General features: G+C 33.6%; 2 protein-coding genes and 1 pseudogene across 2 annotated transcripts; 2 read left to right on the top strand and 1 right to left on the bottom strand.

Annotated features, from left to right (window-relative positions):
* The first annotated feature begins 542 nt into the window (after positions 1-542).
* On the top strand, positions 543-4,038 carry LOC114164141 (kinase with adenine nucleotide alpha hydrolases-like domain-containing protein). Its single transcript, XM_028048687.2, has 10 exons — positions 543-817; positions 921-1,003; positions 1,093-1,330; positions 1,489-2,073; positions 2,168-2,416; positions 2,503-2,666; positions 2,780-2,856; positions 2,940-3,087; positions 3,243-3,392; positions 3,481-4,038. Exons 1-10 carry the CDS (start codon positions 664-666, stop codon positions 3,718-3,720), a joined length of 2,088 nt encoding a protein of 695 aa, XP_027904488.2. The 5' UTR covers positions 543-663; the 3' UTR covers positions 3,721-4,038.
* An 11,266-nt stretch (positions 4,039-15,304) lies between these two features.
* Positions 15,305-16,235, top strand: LOC114196162 (uncharacterized). Its single transcript, XM_028086714.2, has one exon. The coding sequence runs from the start codon at positions 15,688-15,690 to the stop codon at positions 16,090-16,092; it is 405 nt and encodes a 134-aa protein (XP_027942515.2). The 5' UTR covers positions 15,305-15,687; the 3' UTR covers positions 16,093-16,235.
* Positions 16,236-18,018: 1,783 nt separating this feature from the next.
* LOC114163601 (uncharacterized) lies at positions 18,019-23,008 on the bottom strand (annotated as a pseudogene).
* Positions 23,009-23,251: the final 243 nt, after the last annotated feature.

Here is a 23,251-nt window from a genome sequence, read left to right as displayed (position 1 = left end):
TTTAATTATTATGGATTATCCTATCAAACTAATTTCAGGGAAAAGTAACCAAAATCAACCTCAGAATTGCCATTTGTAAATAATAATAAAGTGATCTATATTTGTTTATTTTTTTTTTCAGTTTGGGATTATTTGAGAAAAAAATGTATCTAAAAAATTTATTACGAAACCATGAAAAAAAATAAAAATTTGCCTCAACTAAATCCTAAAAACCCAAAAATGGTTTTACTGTGAAGAAGGAATCAACTTCTGTTCCGAAACACAAAGCTGTCTTTTTCAAGAATGGACTCACAGTACCGTCCACAGTACCTGCATGCGTCTTGCCACACTGTATAAGCGCCTCAACGATTCAACAATCGCCACGTCATCATGGACCTATGACCGATAAATGATGAGATCGAGACGAGATTCAGCGTGATCGCGGTCGGTACAATCAACGGTGTACAACGAATCTGTAATGGCTTGCTGACCCGAGAAGCAGGGTAACATTCCCCTAAGACAGTTCGACACCACGGTCCTCGAGCACGATTCGTTCTCTCTCGCCATTCCCAAGATAAAGCAACCAAACACGAGAGAGAGAAAAGCGAAGGAAAGAGAAAAAGAGACAGAGAAAGAGAGAGAGAGAAAGCGCGAGGAGAAGAAGAATAACAAGTCACTCTGCCGATGAAGTTAATCGGCGACGGAGCCGATGGCCGGAAAGTGCTCGTCGGAGTAAAATTGGATCCTTCCAGCCGCGAATTGCTGACGTGGGCGCTCGTCAAAGTGGCTGAGCCCGGGGACATCGTCATTGCGCTTCACGTCCTCGACTCAATCACTGGTTTCTCTCTCTCTCTCTCTCTCTCTCTCTTCTTTCTCTCTCTAATTCTAACGCTAGTTTCGTTCTTCATCTTAATCGTGATGTTTTTTTTTTGTTGTTGCAGAGGGAACGGCATCGCTGTTATCTCTCGTGAAGACTTTCGACTCCGTTCTCGCCGTTTATGAAGGCTTCTGCAACCTAAAACAGGTTCGTTTCGCCGTTAATTTTCCGTTTGGGCCAGGTGAAATAAATTTGTTCCTTTTCGAAGCTCTGTAACGGCGTTTGTGGCGTTTCAGGTTGGTCTGAGGCTTAAAGTGTGTCGCGGTGACTCGGTTCGGAAGGTTCTGGTTCAGGAGGCTAAGACGTTTGGCGTTTCCACGGTGATTTTGGGAACTTCCAAGTCTCATCACACTGTTCGCTCTTCCGCGTGGGTTGCGAAGTACTGTGCGAAGAAATTGCCCAAGTGTATCTCTGTTTTCTCTGTAGATAATGGCAAAATTGCTTTCCGAAGAGAAGCTAATTGTGGCGATCGAGGTTTTTATTTATTTTCCTTTCTTTCTGCTTCTATTTTGTTTTCATGTAGCGCCTTGTTGTTTGGTAGTATGTGCTTTGTCTGTGAAATAGGTTTTACTAAGTGAAGTTAGGTCAGACAAAAGAAAAACGAGAATGATAGAGTTTTACTTTCGTGGCAGAAAAATCACCCGAAGGGTCAAGTTTGTCGCCAAAGTCGTTGGCGGTTTATGCCAAGAAGAATATGAAGAGTTGCGAAAGTTGTGCATTGCAAGAGATTCCTGGGACTGGGTTTGAGCGAGAGTTGTGTGATGATTTTGAGAAGGGTGATTCGCTTGCTCTGGTCCCGTTTAAGAAACTTGATGATGGTCCTTGTTTTTCAGTTGTGGTGGATAATTCGAAGCGTAAACCTGGCTGGTCACTGCTTCGCAATGTGTTTCATCACAAGAAGCATTCCCCAAAATCTTCCACGAAAAATACATATATTTTTCAACGGGCGTTGCGGCAGTCGAGTTTTCATTCTTCTGCTGTAGTCCATCCAGATCATAAACAAATTGGTATTGAGCAGATTGATGATTCCCCTCTTGATGGGGTGAGTGGTGCCATTGTGCCATTTGGATCTGCTACTATTTTTACTCGGCCCTCCATTAGCTATGAGTCGGGTAACCTACCTGAAGAATTGTTGATATTACAAGAAAAGTACTCATCTTCGTGCACTTTACATAGTTTGCAGGAGCTTGTATCTGCAACCTCCAACTTCGCACCAGGTTACCTTTTACTGCTTCAACTTACGCTTTTCAGTTTCTGTCTTGCTTTCCTGCTTTTGGGGTTTTCTGATAGGTTTTTTCTCAATTGTTTCAGAGAATTTGGTTGGCAAAGGTGGTTGTAGTTATGTTTACAGAGGATGTCTTCCAGATGCCAAAGAATTGGCCGTGAAAATTTTGAAGCCCTCTGAGAACGTGGTAAAGGAGTTTGTTCAGGAAATTGAGATCATTACGACTTTGTGCCACAAGAACATAATATCTATATCTGGCTTTTGTTTAGAGGGCAACCATTTGCTACTAGTATATGATTTTTTGTCAAGGGGAAGCCTAGAAGAAAACCTCCATGGTAGATATTTATTTGGTTTTGTTTTCTAGGGATTGCACAAATCTTCCATTCTAATTTGTCATTCTTTCTTGTACTTTCTGACAAAGGCAACAAGGCGGACTGTAGTGCATTTGGTTGGCAAGAGAGGTACAAGGTGGCTGTGGGTGTAGCTGAGGCACTGGATTATCTGCATAATGGCTGTGCTCAGGCCGTTATCCATAGGGATGTGAAATCTTCTAATATCCTTCTTTCAGATGATTTTGAGCCTAAGGTATTGTAATACATTTTCTTCCCTTGCTCAGTTAGGTGCGACATTACCTTGGAAACATCTTCTACTTGATTTCAGTTATACTTGTCCTTAAATCTATGTGTTTTTCTCTTCAGCTTTCAGATTTTGGACTGGCTAGTTGGGGTTCATCTTCTTCCCATGTTACTTGTACGGATGTAGCTGGAACTTTTGGGTCAGTATCATCCCTTCCGTTCCTTCTTTGGATTGTTTACCGATACTTTTGATTTCCTCTTCTGAACAACATTTATCTGGCAGATACCTGGCACCTGAGTATTTTATGCACGGTAAAGTGACAGATAAAATTGATGTATATGCTTTTGGTGTTGTACTCCTGGAGCTTCTCTCAAATAGGAGGCCCATTAACAATGAATGTCCAAAGGGCCAGGAGAGCCTTGTTATGTGGGTAAGTTTTCCTTCTCAGCTATAATAAATTCAGCATGTAAGATTGTTATAACACTGTACTAAAAAAAATGAAATGTGGACCAATATATGAACAAGACTTCCTCCAAGTTCTATATTCTATGATTTGACCCAAATGAAATTAATGACAATGTCCAGGCAACACCAATATTGAAAGGTGGGAAGTTTCACCAGTTGTTTGATCCAAACCTAGGCATTGAATACGATGATGGGCAGATGAAGAGAATGGTTTTGGCTGCTAGTCTCTGCATTAGACGGGAACCTAGGCTGCGGCCTCAAATCAGCCTTGTAAGTGTTTTGCCTGTGCAGAGACACTCCATTCCATTCTTCCTTTTACTTTCTTTTGAATAGCAGCCATGTTTGAATAATGATGCAGATATTGAAACTTCTTCGTGGTGATGAAGAAGTCACAAGATGGGCAGAAGAAGAAGTTAATTCACCGCAGGAAGTTGATGGTTTTGAGGAGGAACCAATTCCAACTAACATACAGTCCCACCTGAACCTTGCTTTGATGGACTTGGAGGATGATACGCTTTCTATAAGTAGCACTGATCAGAGTATCTCTTTGGAGGAGTATTTGCAGGGAAGATGGAGTCGCTGTTCGAGTTTTGACTGACCACTACTTCATTTCGATACCATATTGGAATCAAATGTTTGTTTCATTTCTTATTTTCGTTTATCTTAGGTTAGATTTTAAATTCTGCCGTAGCGCAGATTAGGTCTTGGAAGAGAGGTCCAACAGCAAAATGTTCTGCCCCCCTCCTTGACTTTTTAGCTGTATTCCCAAAAGCTTTTTTAGCAGTAGAACACATCTTTGTGGGCGTTTGGGCTTTTGAGAGCAAATTCTAACGGGCTAATTCTGTAAAATTTTACAAAAAAAAAAAAATGTAAATTACATAACATGAGTGAAAAGCAAACGGTGTCTTGCTTCTTAGTTGCCTGATGCCACTGTCCCTTTTTTATTCTTTTTGAAAACTACAATTACTATTTCCATGTTTTATTCTAGTGTGAAATTGTGATTAAACTGAGCAAAAAATTTGAGTTTAAGGCCACTCTCACTGGATTTAGCAGTATCTATATGTATGGAAGGATACACAGTAAAGTCGTTTCAACAAATAAAAAATAGCGGTATGTCTAGCTTAATCATGTGCAATAGTTGGGCCTCACTGGTTTTTTCCTGCGCGAGTATTAAGGAGTAACTAAATCGTCTTTACCAGCATTATTAATCAAATTAAAGTTTAAATAAGGTTAGTGAATTAAGATGAATAAAATAGAATATAAAAACAAAAGGATTAAATAAGACAACAAAATGCCTAACTCGATAAATGAAAAAATTAACACCACTCACAATCATTAAATCCGAAGATAGTGAGATTCTAATTAGCGAAAAATTGAAATGGAATGAAATCTCACTTCAACTAAACTAAAATGAATGATTATACGAAAAACATTCATGCGATAGCCAGTGGAAAAGAGTTGCAACCTTTCTTTTCTTTTTATTTTCTATTTTTTTTATTGAATACATAACCATTACAACTAAATTACGTTGAATATAAGATTTGGAAAAATAATCTAATCTTAAGGATAAAGATATTTGAAAGGATAATCACACACTTTTCAAAATAAATATGTAATGTAACTTGCTCATATGATGTGACCTAAAATTTGGTCTATTTAGCTTTGCCGAAGTAAATTTAAATTAACTTTCAGATGTCATAAGAATGAGTTTAATTAGACACGAGTACCTGGAGATATGACTTGATTTTGATTTATATATTTTGATATTCAACTTATAATTTCATCATGATATTATAGGTCGTTAATCTCATAAAGAAAAAATAACAATAAAACAATATAACAAATTATAAATTAAATACTAAACAATATAACAAATTATAAATTAATGTCATAATAATTAAACTAAGGTCCAACCAAATTAAATAGCAAGTGTCCCAAACCAGTCCATTATATACAAAATAAGGATAATACGTCAAATATGAAAGAAATTATAGATAAAAATGTCAATTCATTTGAGAAACTTAAACATTTATAGATCTAAATTGTAGAATCCGATCAATGCATTCCTTAAACTTAAACATTCATATATTCATCTATCTAATATTTACCGATAAAAAAAAATCTAAATTATAGACTAGAAATGACTTCATGTTTCCTGCACCCACAAATTTTTTAAATATGCAATTTTGTTATATTGTAGTTCTTCCTGCGCCTTCATAAATTTGTTCTTCCCATTTTTCCCGTTTCGGAAGGACTTTTAAATTGTGCAATCTTAAAAATTTTCGGATTCTACAATTTGCAAAGTTTTTGGATAATGTAATTTAGAAGTTTTTCGTATAATTTATAATGTTATGAATTTATAAATCCATTATCTTCTCTTAATGTTTTTGATTAAAAGTGAAATTAAGTATTTTTTTGTGAGTTTGATTATCATTGAATCTAACCAATAAATATCCTCAAACACTTATCGTCTCCATCATATAATTTTCACATTCTGGATTAAAAAAAAGTATTTGTTGCGTTTATCGAAGAAGTTCGGTGACAGTGACAAAACGACGATATGTTGGGTTGAAATGATGTTAAAGATCCATTGGATTGCAAATAAGCATGAGTTGGTGTGGTGAGACTGATTCTGTTCCCTTAAAAACATGTGCTGCTGCAAAGAGTTTCAAATTGTTCTGTCTGAAAAAGAATTTGGATTCATCTATACCAACAAGTTTTCCGAATTAGTGTGTCCAAAAAAGAGTTTCAAATTTTGTGATTGCTCTATCCCATAAAGATTTTGGTTTCTTGTATACAATGCTCTATCCAAAAAATAATTCTACATTACTATATTTGGAATTCTTGTTCTTCAGATTGTTTAAGAAAACATTTACATTCAGGTCGCCACATTTGGGGAAAGTAATCCCACTACAGACCAACCGCATTTAAAATATAGTTAGTTATTCATTTAGTTTCTATATTTATGTCTTTTATCATTTTATAGGAAAATAATTTTTTAACAAAGTTATTTTAATAATGTTGACGTGACAACGCTTTATCGGATAAGAAAAAAGTTTGGTATGACTTGAAAAGAGAAGATAAATGTTTGGTGTGACTTGAAAAGAGAAGAGAAGATAAATGTTTGGTGTGACTTGAAAAAAAAAAGTTTGTCAAAAAAATCTTTCAAAGTATCATTTTTTATTGGTATTATGGTACTTTAAAAGTTTTATATGTTAAAATCTAAGTTTGTCACATATCAAAATCTGAATATTTTTTTTATTGAAATCCCTATCATTTTAACATGTGACATCTTTCAAATAAAATATATCTAAATTTAACAAAAATAGAAACACAATTAATTTTTTTTTAAATATAAAAACTCAATTGAATAATATATATATATATATATATATATATGAATTAAATTATTAATTAAATCTTGAAATTATTTATAATTTTCAGTTTTTAATTTTAATTTTTCAAGATTTTTATATATTATAATTTTCATCTTTTAAATTTTGATTAATTGGTTACTTTTGAAATAGTAGTATCATGAGTTAGGATATGATTTTAAATTATGTTTTAATGGATATGAACATTGTTTTATTAAATTCATCTACATGAAATCTATGACTTAGCTAATATGAAAAAAAAAATAAATAAATAAACATGAACGTTGTGAAGATTGATTAGCAGTATCAAAATTTTGGAAAAATGACGAGATCTTTTCGTTATTTACACAACTGAGTTTTGAAAGTAAATTGCACGTATTTATGAAAAAAATAATAATAGGGCAAGTTTTATGTATTTAGTGAGTTAAAAATTGTTTAAAATTCTGATCAACCAAAACTTTGATAATTCCAAGTTCTGTTCTTCTCCACCTTTAGGTATCTTGTAGATAAATAACATTTAGTTTAGTATAACTCGAATAGCACGACTAATTACCAATGACCCTGAAACTCCAAATTCTTCTTCGGATCATTTTTTTGGGCTGCAACTCTGACTAAGATTTGAACGAGATTCAAATTTTAATGAATAACGATAGTTTTACATCGTTTTCTTTTACTTAATTTTGAAATTGTCTACGTGTCCCTAATTATAATCAATTTTCATTTTTTTTCGTTCACACACGTGTGACAGTTTTGGATGAAAAATTTGGGAATTAACATTTTGTTGGTTAATTGAGTGAAAAGGTGAATCCTTTGTTGGTTCATTTTGGCACCGGAGTGAAAAGGTGAAACCTTTGGCATGGAGATTTAATATGAACCAATGGAAAAGAAGGACTTGTGGTGACCATTGTGTGGGAGTTTGACATGGAAAGGTTTCGTCTTGGTTACTTATTGGTTTAGAAAAACCCATTTCGAAGAACGACGATGTTCTGTGAAGAACAAAATCTTTGGTTTCAGAGATAATTGTCGGTCTTGTGGTGGTAGTGGTTGGATTTGTGGTGGGTGGACTGTAAATTGTCGTTTACCTGTCGTGGGTGAGGTGATTTGATTTCGTGGTGGGTAGGGATGTCAACTAGGCGGGTAGGGTACGGGTAGTAACTCCCTCGTACCCTACCCGCTGGATAAATATTCGCCCCGTACCCGTACCCATATCCATCGGGTATCCATTATGTAGGTACCCGTCTATTTTTTTCATATCCGTAGGTATCCACGGGTACTCACGAGTATTTACAAAAATATTTTAAAAAATAAATATTTAACCATAATTAGTGTTTGGATCAACAAGTCCCTCTTCTTCGATTGATTCTTGAACAACAAACAAATAAAAAATCACTACCAATTTATATTGTAGTTTATTTTTGAATAAAATATTAAAGAAATTACTACATTAATGTCCACCTCTTGCAACATTGTATAAGTTTCATGTTGTCCAATTTTAATCTAAAAGAGCTTGAAAACATAAGAAGTTCATTAAAAAATTTATTACCTTCCATGTTGGTCCATAACTAGTCTTGGAGACACATCAATGCCTCCACAGTATCATCTGAAAGTAATTTACTCCGTTGTGGGGTAAGAATTTGACCACCATTATTGAATGAAGACTCATAATGTTTTTTACTAATATATACATACATATATATATATATATATATATATATATATATATATATATATATATATAAGGGTATTTTTCTGAATTAAAGTTTAGCGGGTACGAGTATCCACGGGTACGGATACTATGATACCTGTACCCGCCCCGTTAACATGCGGGTATAAAAAATACCCGTACTCGCGGGTAGCGAGTATCTATTTTTAATATTCGTTTCCTACCCGTTGCGGGTTTTATCTGCGGATACCCACAAGTACAAATTTTTTTGACATCCCTAGTGGTGAGTACTACAAAATGGGGAGAAAAGAACTTCAAATTTGACAATTTTATTTGGTTAATTGAGTATGGATTTCTTGTCTGCAAATTTTTAGATGTTATGAATTTGGTTATGTGTAGTTGCATGAATATGTATATTTTTTTTTATATGCAGGTGTAATGGGATAAAACCAAAGTTAGCGTAACATATAATATTTGTTCAAAATGTGTGTGGCAGGTCCCCACTTGTTAAGGTTGTGGTCCCCATTTAGGCATGACAACAACAACTAGTATGTTATTTTTGGTATAAAATATTGTTGTGTTTACGAATTAGTTTTGAGTATAAACAATAAGAAGTAATATGTTATGATAAATGTTTGATTTCGCTATCCACAAACTGAAGTTGGAAGAGCACAACTTTCCATTGCTCCCCAATCATCATAAAAGTGTGTAACAATTACATTTGTGAACAACGCCACTTTAAATGCAAAGTTAATGACATTGTTGTGTACTAAATGAAGTTTGAACTACCCACTTATGTTGACTTTGCTCCCTACTTGACTGACTTCAGCTATAACCACATATTTTTTAGCAACGACATCCATCCAAACTTAGTAACATACTTAGTTCATATGTTAATTTTGTGGTCAAAATATGAAATGTGATGTGTATACAAATTTGAAAACAAAAGTGAAATTAATATATTTTGATGACCAAATGATGGATTTGAGTCATTATCAACAACAAAATAGTACATTGGATTCAATCCTTACAAAAAAAAAACACCAACTACCACAAATACATGTGGGGAGCCATGTGAAAATAAGTGGAGAGTTGCTTTGGAGTTTTTATATAGTATTTCGACAGCTTTGAAATTATGAGACAACATGTTCTATGTATATAAAATGCGCCACACAAATTACATAGGAGTTATTACGAAGAAGAAAACAGTGGATTAAATTCAATCTTTACAAAAACAAAATCTCACACTAATTGCCACAAATACATATGGGGAACCATGTGGAAATATGTGGGGATTTAAGCTGGAGTTTTTGAACAAATTATGGACATGTTAGAAATTAACACATTCCATGTTCTATGTACCTAAAATTGACCATACACATTATATTTGAGTCATTATTAACAACAAAATAGTACATTAAATTTATTCCTTACCAAAAAATAAAAATACCACACCAACTGCTACAAACACATGTGGGGAGCCATGTGAAAATAAGTGGAGAGTTGGGTTGAAATATTTGTAAAGTTTTTCGACAAGTTTGAAATTATGACACAACATGTTCTATGTTTGAAATTAAAACCACATCTAACAATGCATAAAAATCTGAAATACAACATCCATTTACAATGCATTATGCAACAAAAAATATGGTCAACAACATTTCTTCATCCTATACATCTCTCATTTACAATTGCTCCCATAAATACAATTAATTTTAACTTCCAATTACATGTTCTATAGCCTACACATGTTCTACCTTCACTTTCATTGTTTGTCGTTTCCATCAAAGTTGAATTGTAACATAAAATCACCATTAACTTTGTCTTCAACATTCATTACCATAAATGAATTGGTTCTTGTTGTCATAATTAAGTGAGGAACATAGTGTAATTAAACGGGGAGTTGCGTAGACTTTTCCAACAAGTTTTGGACTTTGCAAACCCAAAGTTTTTCCCAATACAACTACACATTAAACAACATACAACTAATTGTACAACTGCATATTAATAATTTCTTACATGGACAACAATTTAGGAGATATGATCACAACTGAATCAAACAAAATATACATGCACTAGTATTTTATACGAAAATATTGTTAATACATAAGTCTTTTAGTCATACAATAACCCTAACAATTACTACCAATTTGTACATGTTTTGAAGTTTACAACAATCATAAACCTATCAAACTATTCGATCCCTTCTCTTCTTTCCCATATCCAACAAATGGATTTCTTATCGCACAACTCTTGAACCGCATTCAAGGTTCTGCCTTCATAGATTCATACCTATTACTATATTGTCATGTTCCCATCATGAATAAGACTTGAATAGCAATTAACACAACCATAATGCCATTCTCGTTTTTGGATTAATTATAGTTAATTAAGGGAATTCAAAGTGGGAGAGAGAAGAGAAATAGAGAGAAAAGTATAGGGCAACCAAGGGAAAACATCTAAAATTGTTTTGAGGGCATAAGAACTGCGTCTGAGAGGATTGAGGGCTATTGCGAAAAGTGTCAAAGGAAGCCATTGTTGATCAAGGAAGAAATCAAGAGGATTCAAGTTTTAAGCAAGGATTTCCAGGTTAGGGGAGTTTTACTCGTTAATTTGCGTGTTTAGATTAATGGCATGACGAATAATTCTATTTATGCATGATTACTCTACTTTTCACGTAAATTTTCTAGGTTTCTGGAAGTTTCCAGAAACTGCCTGGTGGGTGATGAATTTTCGCTAGGCGACACATCATTGATCAGCTAATTCTGGGTTCCTATAAAGGAATCGCCTGGCGCAATCACCCTGGCTGCCAGGCGACGCGTACTTGAAAACCCAGTTTCCAGGTTCTGTTTGAATTGTCTGACGGTGATGAACATCCGCTAGGCGACGTGAGTCAATTTGACTCGATTTTTGGTATTTTGGGTTTCTGGAGTGATTCTAATCGGGAAAAAGGATATTCTTGATTATTTGTGAATGATTAGGCGTCACACATCATTGAATTTCATGAGATTGGGGGTTAATTGGGATGAAAATCGCATGAACATCATTTTAGGGTTGATAATTTGGGATTGTTATAGTGGCATTAAATTAAGTGGAAAACGTGATTGAATTTCGTATCTAGAAAGTTGTATTGGTGAACTGTAATCCTAAAACACTAGAGTGTAGCCTATGGAGTCGTAAATTGATTGAAATCAGAGTAGTAGGGAGAATGTTGGGGCTCCTGGAACAGCAGGAACCACCTGGCAGCACCTTGGTTGTCATTAGGTGCCATACCAGAGCTGCGAATTTTATGTGTTTTGGTGCACAATGGTGGTTGGGAAACTAATTTGGGCCATGTGTAATATAATTTTAAGAGCTAGAAATATTATACGGATTGGTCTAAATTGGACTTGGAATGAATGCTATCAAGGTTTAATTATGAAGTATTGGAATTTGATGACTTTAAGAAAGGGAAAATTTCCATTATGTGGGATTAGTAAGACTATATAGGTAAATCATGGTAATGGACTGGTGGAATGAGGGGTAATAGTTCATATATGTATATAGAGGATATTATGTAAGACCCATGAAAATTAATTAATTAACTAAATAATTAATTAATAAATGCGGGTAGTGGGAGCCTTTATGACATTTAATTTTGACATGTATGGTGTGGAAAAGTACTAGCTTAAATGATTGAGAGTACTTAGTGGTGTGAGAGGACTTAGGTTCAAGTCCTATGTATGCCAATTGTGTGTTATTTGATTTATTATTATTTTTAATAATATGCATGATCATGTTGAGTGATAATGTAATAGTGAAGCATGATAAATTGTATGCATAATTACATGAGATCTGGTTTTTAATGTCTGCAGTAGAAATCCTTTGCATAGATTTTATCACAACAAATCTCCACATGCATGTCCATTCATACTCACTCCTTCCCATTCCATTTAAATATAGTTTCTTTATCATTCATTAGATTCCAAACCATATGCATTTAGCATTGCATTAATGCATTCATGGCCTAGTTTCACTCATGCATTTAGTTTAGTTTTTAACTAATAAATTTTACTTTCTTAACTTTTCTTTATTTTAATTTTCCTACTTTATTTTCTTTCATTTTAATTTTAGCAAGATTAAATTACACAAGCTAGACTTAACCAGCACTATTTTCTTGGATTCGACCTTAAGTCATTTTTCCTATACTTCATTAGGGGATTATTTGAGTTTTTTGTTTAACTCTAAAAACGATTGAAATATCAAATAAATTTAATAAATTTTGGTTAAAAAGGACTAAATCGAGGCATTTCCAAGGTTGAGGAACTAAATTGGTTTAAGGTTTCTAAGAGGGACTAATTCCAATTTTCACTAAAAAGTCAAAGACAAAAAACATATTTAACCCTATTTTAAAATATATTTACTCCATTCATAAGTTATCTGTATTATTTTCAAAAAATATTTATCTTATTCTATTCTCAATTACATTACAAAAATATTAACTTTTCAAATCTATAAATAATTTTAGTATTATTTTATTCACAACTTAATTATAAACTTAAAAATATTTATTATTTATTCTTTTAACTTCTAAATCTTTTTAATATAATATATTTATATATTTATTAATAAAAGAAATATAAAGAATTGTCTACCGTGTGTAACGTCCCATTTAATTAATAATTCAAATTAAAAGAAACGTCACATAGTATAATATAGTAGCGCAGTCCTGGAGTATAAACACAACTCCGTACAATAACTAAGGCACACTACGATGCCAAAACGAAAGCATAAAGGAATAACGACAATGTTTTAAAAATAAAGCCCAAAGGCCAGACAATACATAGGCCATTACCCTAAAAGAAAAGCCGAAAAGCAGAAGTCAGTCCAGAGGCTAAGCAGCGGAACCATCACCTCCCTGTTGACCAGGGATGTTCTTCACATATGCTCACATCAATAAATTGATGATCATCGCAAAAGGAGAAGAACCACACATAAATCAATCAAACAAGCAAAATGGTAAGCTAGAGTCAAAAATATTTTTATCATGCAATCATATATATTTTCACATCCAATTATACATACATCACCCAAGCATGTTATGACCTTCCAAACAATACACTAAGACTCGACGCGACTCATCCAGATACGTATAATTTAGTCGGATTCAGCGGACGCTTGCACTTGTGGTGGATTTCCTTGCTCAAGCCCGAGCTGCTCACCCCCGAGCTAAGTGTTACAATGTCTCAATCCCTCACACACAAGGTTAGCCCTTAATGAGTTTCAGGCCTCCTACTACTCTCACCACAAAAACCAGTCCTCTCTATGTGAGACTAACTGACTCCTTAGAGTGTCAGGATGCAACCTTACCTTGAATCCTTACTAAATTATATAGATGGGGCACCACCATGAACTCTCACTAACAGGGATCATGGAATTACGTCCCGACCAAACTGAGGCACCACCATGAGATCTCACCTAGAGATCCATGGATTATGTCCTTACCACATACAAATCATGTTTTCACCAACCTAGAGTGTACTTGTCATGCATGTCAATCTCATTCCCACATTCATAACCAACCTTCATTCATATTCCATACCATAATCATACCCAACTCATTTTATTCAGTCCATGAACCATTCCATACATGCAACATCACTCAGAACATGATTTAACACAATAATCCAACTAAACATGTGACATTCATCCAAGAACACGGAAGAAATCAGAACAAGGATGCATTCTCGCCCAACTCTCGCTCAGGCTGAAGGTGCTCACTCAGCCGAGAGGTTCCTCTCGCTCAGGCAAGCTCCCCTCGCTTAGGCGAAAGCTCGAGGAGTGGGAACAATGGCTTCCTGTGAGATCTCGCTTAGGCAAGCCCTCCTCGCCTAAGCGAGACTGCATCTCGCTCAAAATGGGGACTCGTCACTTAAGCGACCTCTCGAGCAGGAAACCTGGGCGAACCTCTGTTAGTTTCGCCTAGGCGAGACTAGCTCGCTTGGGCGAGATTATCAATTCTCGCCATTGTTCGTACCTGCATCAGTCAGACTTGCACATCCAAAATACAGAATAAAGCATTTTACTTAACCACTGCAACATACACTTCACACACAAGCTCGAGGCAATAAAAAATAGGCAGCAAAACTAGAAAAAAAAAACAACCCTAGCTTCCCTTACCTGGAATGAGCTAGTACAAGACCTCGACACCAACCACGGAGCACAACAGCTCTAGGGATAGGCTTAGAAGTTGGAAAAATAGCGGAGCAGATCTTAAAATGAGCTCACTACTAAACCCTAACTGGGAAACACAAAAATATGCTAAGGGAGAAGTGGTATGAGTTGGAGAGTAACTTATGCGGAGCAAGAATGAGCTTGAGCGAACTTGGCGGAGGCTAGGAAATCAAACCCTAGCAGAGCTCTGAATGGGGAAAAAGAGAGGAGTGAGTACAGTTTTGCACAAGTGAAGTCAGAATGGGGGATTTGACTGCTTTAGGGGGCCTTGACACTCAATGGCCAGCCTTAGGCCCATCTGATTAAGATAGGTCCTTAAGATTTAGGGCAGAAAGGAATAAAAAGTTTAAGGTGGGTCTTACACCGTGCGTAGAAAAAGGTTTAAAACTAGTTTTAAAGTAAAAAAAGGTTTACAACTAGTTTTAAAGTAAAATAATTATGTTTTTATTTTTACCTTTTAAATTATGTTAATTTAACTTTAATTATTTTTTAAATTAAAATAATATTTTTTTCATGTATGTTAATTTTACTCTTTAAGTAACCATTATTTTAAAGTAATATAATTATATTTCCATTCTTATCTCTAAATAATTGTTAATATAAACTTAATTATTTTATAAACTAAAATAAATATTTTACTATTTTAACATTTTAATAATACTTTTCTAAATTCAAATAATTATTTGTAATAAAAATTATTTAAAAATTAAAAAATGATACAAATTATTTATTTTTATTACTATTTTTAATAAAAAATATTTATGATTTAGTAAATTTTCACCCGTGCCATACGTATTACAAAATAGAGGTTGTAGAAATAGAATTACTCAGACCTTGGAATATTATTTCAGTAATAACATTGATTTATAAGAAAATAGCTTTATAATTAATTTGATACAGTACAACCCAAACCCTGTTGGTTGCACTACTTCTCTCACTGGATCCACATCCCTTTGTAACCAAACATGTCCATACATAGCTCCTGAGTCTCCTCTTGCATGCAGTCAAAAGTCAAAACCATTGTTAATTAATTCACAACGGAATCCCTCACATATTGCGTGTTAATTTGTTTTTTCATCAACCGCGTTTTACAAGAACAGCTCCTGAACAAATATCCACCGTTTGATCGAAAACCCATGTGATGATCTTTTTTCACAACTCATAAAGAAGAAAACTAGAAGGTCAACGCATTTCCAAACAAAACCCTCCTCCATAAAAAGTTAAACCCTGTTGTTGAAGATGAAAAAGAAGAAACATTGATTTTGACTTCCACCTGTTTGATAAAATTCCACACCTTGTGCTGAGAAAGAAACAAATGCCTGCGACGCCTGATCGTAGTTATGAACGCACGTTGATATGGATCATTGCGGCTGTTTTATTTGCGTGTGTCCTGGTTGGAGGAGGGTGCCTTATAGAGTTTTTGATTCTTCCTGAGTCAAAAGTTCCATCTTGGATCCTCGTTTTAGGGTTCTTCTTGCTTTCTCTGCCGTGGGTCTTTTGGTTACTCACCTTCTTGTACCAAATTTTCTCACGCTGTTGTGGACGTAGAATTGGTTTTGACGTTGAAAAAAAGGGTGATGGTGGTAGTGGTGGTGGTGCAACTGCTACAGGAGATGATGACGGTGCAGATGTTAAACCAAATGCTAATGGTATAGGTAGGAATCTATCTGTTGCTTCACACGAGAGTCAAATGCCATTGGCAAAATCAATGGCCTCGTGATCAAGTTCTGATGGCTGCCTTCATGCACACCCATTTCTTTCATTTGGAATAATTGTTGGTTATCACGTGGTGTCCTACATATAAGTTGAATCCGAGAAGCAACATGATCCTGGATCATTTATGTAACTGCATAAAAATTATAAACATAGAGAAGGCATAATAAAGATGTTGTGTTTTCTAAACTCGATTTTAAACGTAAAATGAAGTTGTATTATAGATACATTTTTATTAATATAGAAGTTCTGTACACTTTTTTTTTTTTTTTAAATTTTTTCATTAGAAGTCATGCTCAATGCATAACTTCTATTTTCTTAAAATCATGTAAATTGTGGTATTTATATTACGACGATTCTTCACATACAAAAATATGATAGTTTTGACTGTCATTTTTTAAATAAACTAGTATCTGACCTGTGCGTACGCACGGGTCTTTGTTTTTTCTTTTTTTTTACAATTGTATGTTGATAAATTTTTGAAGTATTTATTGTATTTTTTTTAAATATATAATCTTAATAGAAGCGTTAAATACATAATATAAAAATAATAATTTATTTGTTAAATGCAATAATAATAGTAATATTTTAATTTATGGTAGTTATTTTTTGTTTTTTATTTTTATATAGTTTTATACCAAATATAATAATAATAGTAATAGTTTGTTTTATTTTTCAAAAATATATTTAAATACATTTATTGTTTGATGTGAATACATTTATTGTTTTTAGATAAATGTAAAATAGGAATGTGTGTAGATATTGCAATATATCTTTTCAGCACTGCAAAATATATGTGATTTGTGACATTTGGTTTTTCATTTGCAGATTTTCCTTGTGTATCAGTTCCCCATCACCATTTTCAATAGAAGTCTTTTCTATTTTACCGTGTGTTTTCTATACTTTGAAACATTTGCTGGTTTATTGTTCTTTTAGCAATGTTTGTAAGTGTTGTTGGATACTTATTAAAATTAAAATAATTAAAAGTTATGAATCAGTGTAGGAATGTCTTTTTTGGTTATTGATTTCAAGATTATATTTTTATACGTCTATGAAAATATTTTATTTATTATAATGCTTTAGTAAAATTTATTTTGGTTATACGGAGATTTATTATCTCAAACGATAACAATCTCCTGTAATATAAAACGATGTCTTATCTTAAACGTACTAATTGATTAATATAATTTTTACACAATGTTATATATGATACGATAACAATGTCCTGTAGTTAGTATTTTATTTATATATGATAATATAATTTTGGCACTTGTAAGTATTAATTTATCAGTCTGGCTTTTCCAATGGATTTAGTCGAAGCAGATCAATTACAGTGAATTCAATTTATAAATGAATAGATTATCTCAATTGAATTTGTGGTGGTGTAAATAGAAAAATCAAATGTGGGTGTTGAGTCCATAACTACATTATTTATTATCATTTTGTGGGTTGGTTGACGGTTGATATTGCTTTAAATGATAATGCAGTTTTCTTCTACTAGAAGTATATTATAGAATTTGTAACATAATGTTATCAATGAATGAAGAATAAAAAAGAAGATTGACGGTATGTTTGTCATGAGTTTTGATATTCTGTAATTTGTGTTTTGATTTGTGTTATTTTGTAACCTCTTTCAGTTATGATTTTACAATCAATTATCCTTGAATTTTTTCGGATTTTATTCTTCATTTGAATATTTAGTCCTCAGGATGGTTTTTCAAATCTTCTGTTGTATATCTGTTTAGTTCAGTCTAATTTGTATAATGTTATATACGGGACTGGTTGCATTAGCTTGTCGAAAAGCTAATTTAGATAGCTTAAACATTTTGTTAAGTTGATGGTAATTAATTTAATTTTATACGAATTAAATATATAAACCGCAAATATTATATAATCATCACAATTTAAATATCAAAAGTACATTTTTAATCTGTTATACATTTTGGAATACTTCTTTGAATACAACATTTGTTGTACAACTTTGTGGTTTTTTGTCATTATCATGGATTAAGATCTTTAATCCTGATTTACTCTGAACCCTAGAAATAGCAACATACAACTGACCATGGCTAAATACTGGTTTTGGCAAGTATAATCCAACAGAAGATAAGGATTGGCCCTGTGACTTATTTATAGTCATAGCATAAGATAACATAATAGGAAATTGTCTTCTGATCAACTTGAAGGGCCATGGAGATTGAGATGGTGACATAGACATACGTGGGATGTAAACCTCATTTCCCTCTTTGTTTCCAGTAATATTCCTTGCTCCTATTACATGTTTTGCCAATCTTGTAATAATTAACCTACTTCCATTACAGAGGCATTCTGCTTGATCCAAGTTTCTTAGAAGCATTATAGGTGCTCCTATTTTCAGTTTGATTTTATGACTGGGTATTCCAGAAGTTGTTAATGAATTTAGGAATTATGGAGTAATGACGTCGTAGTCATCATTCACTGGATTGTCGCATCTATCAATTGAATCTGCACTTAGATATTCTTTCTCTTCTCCTGCATAGTATTATTAATAATCGTCATTAGACATATAATTAAAACATAATATATATGAAATGTGTAAATATATATAGATATGTACCAGGAATTAAGGATAATATGTGTTCGTTGATTTCTTCAACAGTTTCTATTCGACTGGCCAATATTGCTCTGCTCTTCAAGAAATTAGCATTGCTATAATTCTGTAGTAGACCAGGATATGTGCTTGATACTATTGCTTTGATTGGATCACTAAAATCTAAAATCAAAAATTGTGGTGGTATTTCAATATCCATTACTCCATCATTTGGTTCACATAACATCACCAAGTTTAACTATCCAATCTGAGAACTGTTGAATTTCTGAAGTTGTACTGGTTTCTAAACCTGTTTGTAGTAGTCTCATGTTCTTAGTCAGTGTCATAACCTGACAGTGTTCCCAAAGGTATGATGCATTGATTGTTGCATTTACAATGTCTGACCGAGTCCCTCTAGGAATGACAAGTAGTATTTGTCTAAAATCACCTCCAAACACTACAACTTTACCTCCAAAGATTGAATTCGATTTTTTGTGGTGTTTCATTATATCATTAAGAGTTCTGTCTAAAGCCTCAAAACAGAATTTGTGTGCCATTGGTGCTTCATCCCAAATGATAAGATCAGCTACTTTCAATAATTCTGCTGCTTCAGATTCTTGCTCTATGTTGCAAATTGAGTTGTCCATGGTTGAGATTGGAATTCTGAATTTAGAATGTGTTGTTCTTCCTCCTGGTAACAAAAGAGATGTTATACCACTTGATGCCACTGTTAGTACAATTTTTCCCTTGGAACGTAATGCTAAAGATAAAGTACTCCACATGAAAGTTTTTCCAGTTCCTCCATATCCATACAAAAAGAACATTCCTCCTATATTGTTAACAACAGCCTGATTGACTTTTTCAAAAATTTTCCTTTGTTCATCTGTTAAATTTTAATCCTCTCATTAAATGCCCATAAATCAATAATGACTATATAATTTGTACAATTTTTGTATACCAAGTTAGGTAAGAATTATTTACCTGTCATGGAAGTGTAATTTTTTTGAAATAGGTTATGTTCATCCACAACATTATAATCCAGTTCAGAATATATCAACTTGTTTCCACAATGAGCTGTAACAAAACCATCAGGATAAGGCATAGATGGAAATTGTGTTAGGCTTCTTCTATTTCTTTGTAACATCTCTTCTAGTTGCAGTAATGTTAAGTTCTTCAAGATGTCATTGCTTAACTGCAGTTCTGCATGCATATAATTATAAATAGTCAAATGTTTATGTTAAAATATTAGTTAAGATTTTAGAGCGGCCAAATAAAATTTACAGTACCTGGATTTGAAGCTTTTATTCTTTCCATATAGAGTATGCCATCAGACAACCATTGCCAAGTTTTTTCCCATAGTTGGTGTGGTTGGTTAACACTGTTAGATAATAACATTGTAACAAAAAGTTTTCTTAGGTAGTGTCCAGTACCCCAATCATTTGCTTCTTTGATGGCTTCTACATATTCATTATCATCTGCTAAAAATCCGGATGCCTCACAGGCTTCTCTAAATGTAGGATACAATATATTGTCTACAGTTATGATTTGTTCGTAAGATAGTGGCCCCTTTACTACTGTTAGCATTCTTCTTAGATAGAAAAGTTCTCCTGTACTGGGTGGCACCCAAATTATTCTTCCAATTGTGTTTCCCATTTTCCTTGGTTTCCAACATCTATCTTTCTTTACATATACAAACTTTGATACCATCTGGGCATATGTTAAGCTTTTAGCATCTTCGTAGTTTTTGTTACATTCCATCCAACTTGTGAACATGGACTCTACAATAGTTGGATTTCCTATGATATCGTCAATATAATCATCATCTTTGAAGTACACTGCTTGTTGTCCATGAAGATGGAAATATAATCTTTCTACAACTGGGTTTCTTCCGTGAATCGGAAATGAAAAGATCCTCCAACATGCTTCACATGGCGATATATATCTGCAATCAAGGTACTGTTTGATTTCATCTGATGGTTGATGTATAACACCAAATTCATTGCTATTATTAACTATAGCAGCCGTTATTCTGTCATAACCTTTGTTGATGTATTTGAATAAGTACTTGATTGACGTACTTATGTTGCACCATTCAACATTGATATGAGCTTGATATTTAAGTAATAACTTTAGGTTATACGGAACCACAAAACGGTTATCTATCGAAACATGATTCTTTTCAACACATATTCCATTGTCCCTTCGACGATAGTGTGGGAAACCATCTTCTGAAATAGTTGTAATGCTTTGAAAATTTTTTGGGTAGAAGCGTGAGCATTTACCATTCTTCATGCAAGGAAGGGATTTGTTGACTACTCCACAAGGGCCATGAATCATATGCTCCTTAACACATTGATGTAGGTTTAGATTTTGTATTGGACATGGAATTTCAGCTGAAATTACTCTATCAATGTCATCTGCAGTTGGGTATTTGCTATTTTGGTGCAAAAACAGTAGTAGATGTGCATGTGGTAGGCCGCGTTTTTGGAATTCAATGGTATACATATCTGCATTGTCAAAAGATTAAAGTTATTAGCACGTACAATAATAATATATTTACTTATTGATGCAATAATAGAAATATTAATATTTACATGCAATAACTGTTCCAAGTAAATGATTTTTGGTAAGATCGATTAGAAGTTGATCAAATTTAATTCGAAACACCCTTGCAATCAAGTCTGGTCTATCAGATGCTGTTAAATTTTGTGGTGATAGTAGTCTTTGTATTTCAGGCCACTTTGGATTGCATGTAAACGTGACAAAAAGATCCGGGAAGCCAACATGACTGCAAATTGTCATTCCATCAAAATATAGTTGATCCATATATCGTGTGCCACCTACAAAAGTTGAAGGAAGAATAACTCTTTTGCCTTTGGAGGATCCTTCTTCCTGTGTGGAAGATTTTGCTTGACAAAGGTTATCATACTTGTCCACTCTAAGCTTGGATTGATTGTTCTTTATGAATGATAATCTTTCAGACTCTATCATAGTATATCCGTCAACCACAAATTGTTGAAACAATCTTCTAGATCTTAGTATTGTTTGTGCTTCTAATTCCCTTGTCTGAATTCTAAAACAGAACCATTCCCTTATTGTTAGGCGGTTCCTCTTTTTGCTGTTTGAAGTAGTTACATCTCGATGAGTAACGTCGTGTCTATAACCATCTTCTCCATATGGAAATAGTAAAGGATATTGAAATCCTAGGTAGCTCGTGTGCAATTCGTTAATTCTTTGCAATTTTCCACTTTTGTTTTCCATTATGATATCTCTTGGAGAAGCACTATCAACATCACCAACTATTAGGGCTGCTACTTCAGAGACGGTCGGCATATTGTATATCCTTCCATCCTTAGTCCTTTCAGCAATAAGCCTCAATTTAAGATCATGGAATTGTTGTTCTCTATATCGATCTCTAGCAACTCGAAATGATTTAGCATGCACATTGAATTCATCTAACATCGTTGTCAACTTCTTAACAATTTCCACATCAATCTTGTTCTGATTGCTGAAAAAGATTAGAATATCAATTAGTTTCATGAAACATATTTGATTGCAGTCAACAAAAAACCAATTATTCATTTCATATACCTTAGTGATTGGATTCTATTATGTATTTCATTCTCAGTGTCATATATATACAATTGGGCAAACTTAGGCATTTTTCCTGCAGGTGGTAGGAGGCTACCTATTCTATGGCAAGCTTGGCCTTGTATTCGTAAGTTTGGTGGACCATGACCATTGTTGTAGCTATTATCCACTTTGGCACCAGGAGATGTAAATGCAAACATCATATTGTATGTTCTAATATGCTGTTGGTAATTCTTTGCCTCTCTACTGTCAGAGTTGAATAACAGTTGTTTCAAAACAATAGGAGCATCCTTCAATAAAGGTAATTGAACCTTTCCATTTCCACAACACATTTGAAACTTTGGATTAGCACAATGTTTATGTTTGTCTATCCTTTCTTCATACCACATGTATGCTTTACAATTCGGACAGATAAATATTGGATCACCTATATTTGCATAATCAGTGAAAGAGTATTGTTTGTTTAGTAAACATAAATTAAATTATATATAACATTATAGAGAAGTCATATAGGTAATAAATGTCTTATCTTTCATTTGAGTAGATGGAACTTTCATTCGTTGAATCTGTAAATGTGTTTTTGTATCCAGATTTTTGAAATTGCATTTTATCCACTTTATTGATATCTGGAATAACAATAAAATAACATAATTGTTGTAGACATGACAATAAAATATGAATTGTTGTAGACATATTAATTCATACCTTTCATAGCTTCTTTAACTCTTTCATTGCTACTGATATGAACTATTTCTTCAGCCATATAACTTTCAGTTGAAATGAATTGACATTGTGGAGAAGAACTTGGCTTATTCAGAAGCCAATGATTTTCTTTGCCCTAGTTTGAGGAAATCATCTCAAATCTATGTAATAGATTTTGGCGATGTGTAGAGGATGTATGTGGAAAGGGACATTTATCTCTCTGACGTGGTAGTATTCCAGAATTCGTAAGTCTCTCATCATTAAAAGATTCAAGTGTAATGTCAGACAGTGGAGTACACATTCT

This window comes from Vigna unguiculata, chromosome 9 (assembly GCF_037176805.1).
Source record: "Vigna unguiculata cultivar grain cowpea cultivar isolate G323 ecotype 2 chromosome 9, ASM3717680v1, whole genome shotgun sequence".
Lineage (NCBI taxonomy): Eukaryota > Viridiplantae > Streptophyta > Magnoliopsida > Fabales > Fabaceae > Vigna > Vigna unguiculata.
The sequence above is the reverse complement of the archived record's forward strand: the minus strand, read 5'-3'. Positions and strand labels throughout refer to the sequence as shown.

What these genes read in the sequence shown, in the direction of transcription:
- LOC114164141 (XM_028048687.2), top strand. Translation starts at nt 664, where the DNA reads ATGAAGTTAATCGGCGACGGAGCCGATGGCCGGAAAGTGCTCGTCGGA. An exon ending in AGCTAATTGTGGCGATCGAG is followed by an intron (nt 1,331 to 1,488) that starts GTTTTTATTTAT and finishes CTTTCGTGGCAG; the next exon opens with AAAAATCACCCGAAGGGTCA. An exon ending in AGGAGAGCCTTGTTATGTGG is followed by an intron (nt 3,088 to 3,242) that starts GTAAGTTTTCCT and finishes GACAATGTCCAG; the next exon opens with GCAACACCAATATTGAAAGG.
- LOC114196162 (XM_028086714.2), top strand. Translation starts at nt 15,688, where the DNA reads ATGCCTGCGACGCCTGATCGTAGTTATGAACGCACGTTGATATGGATC.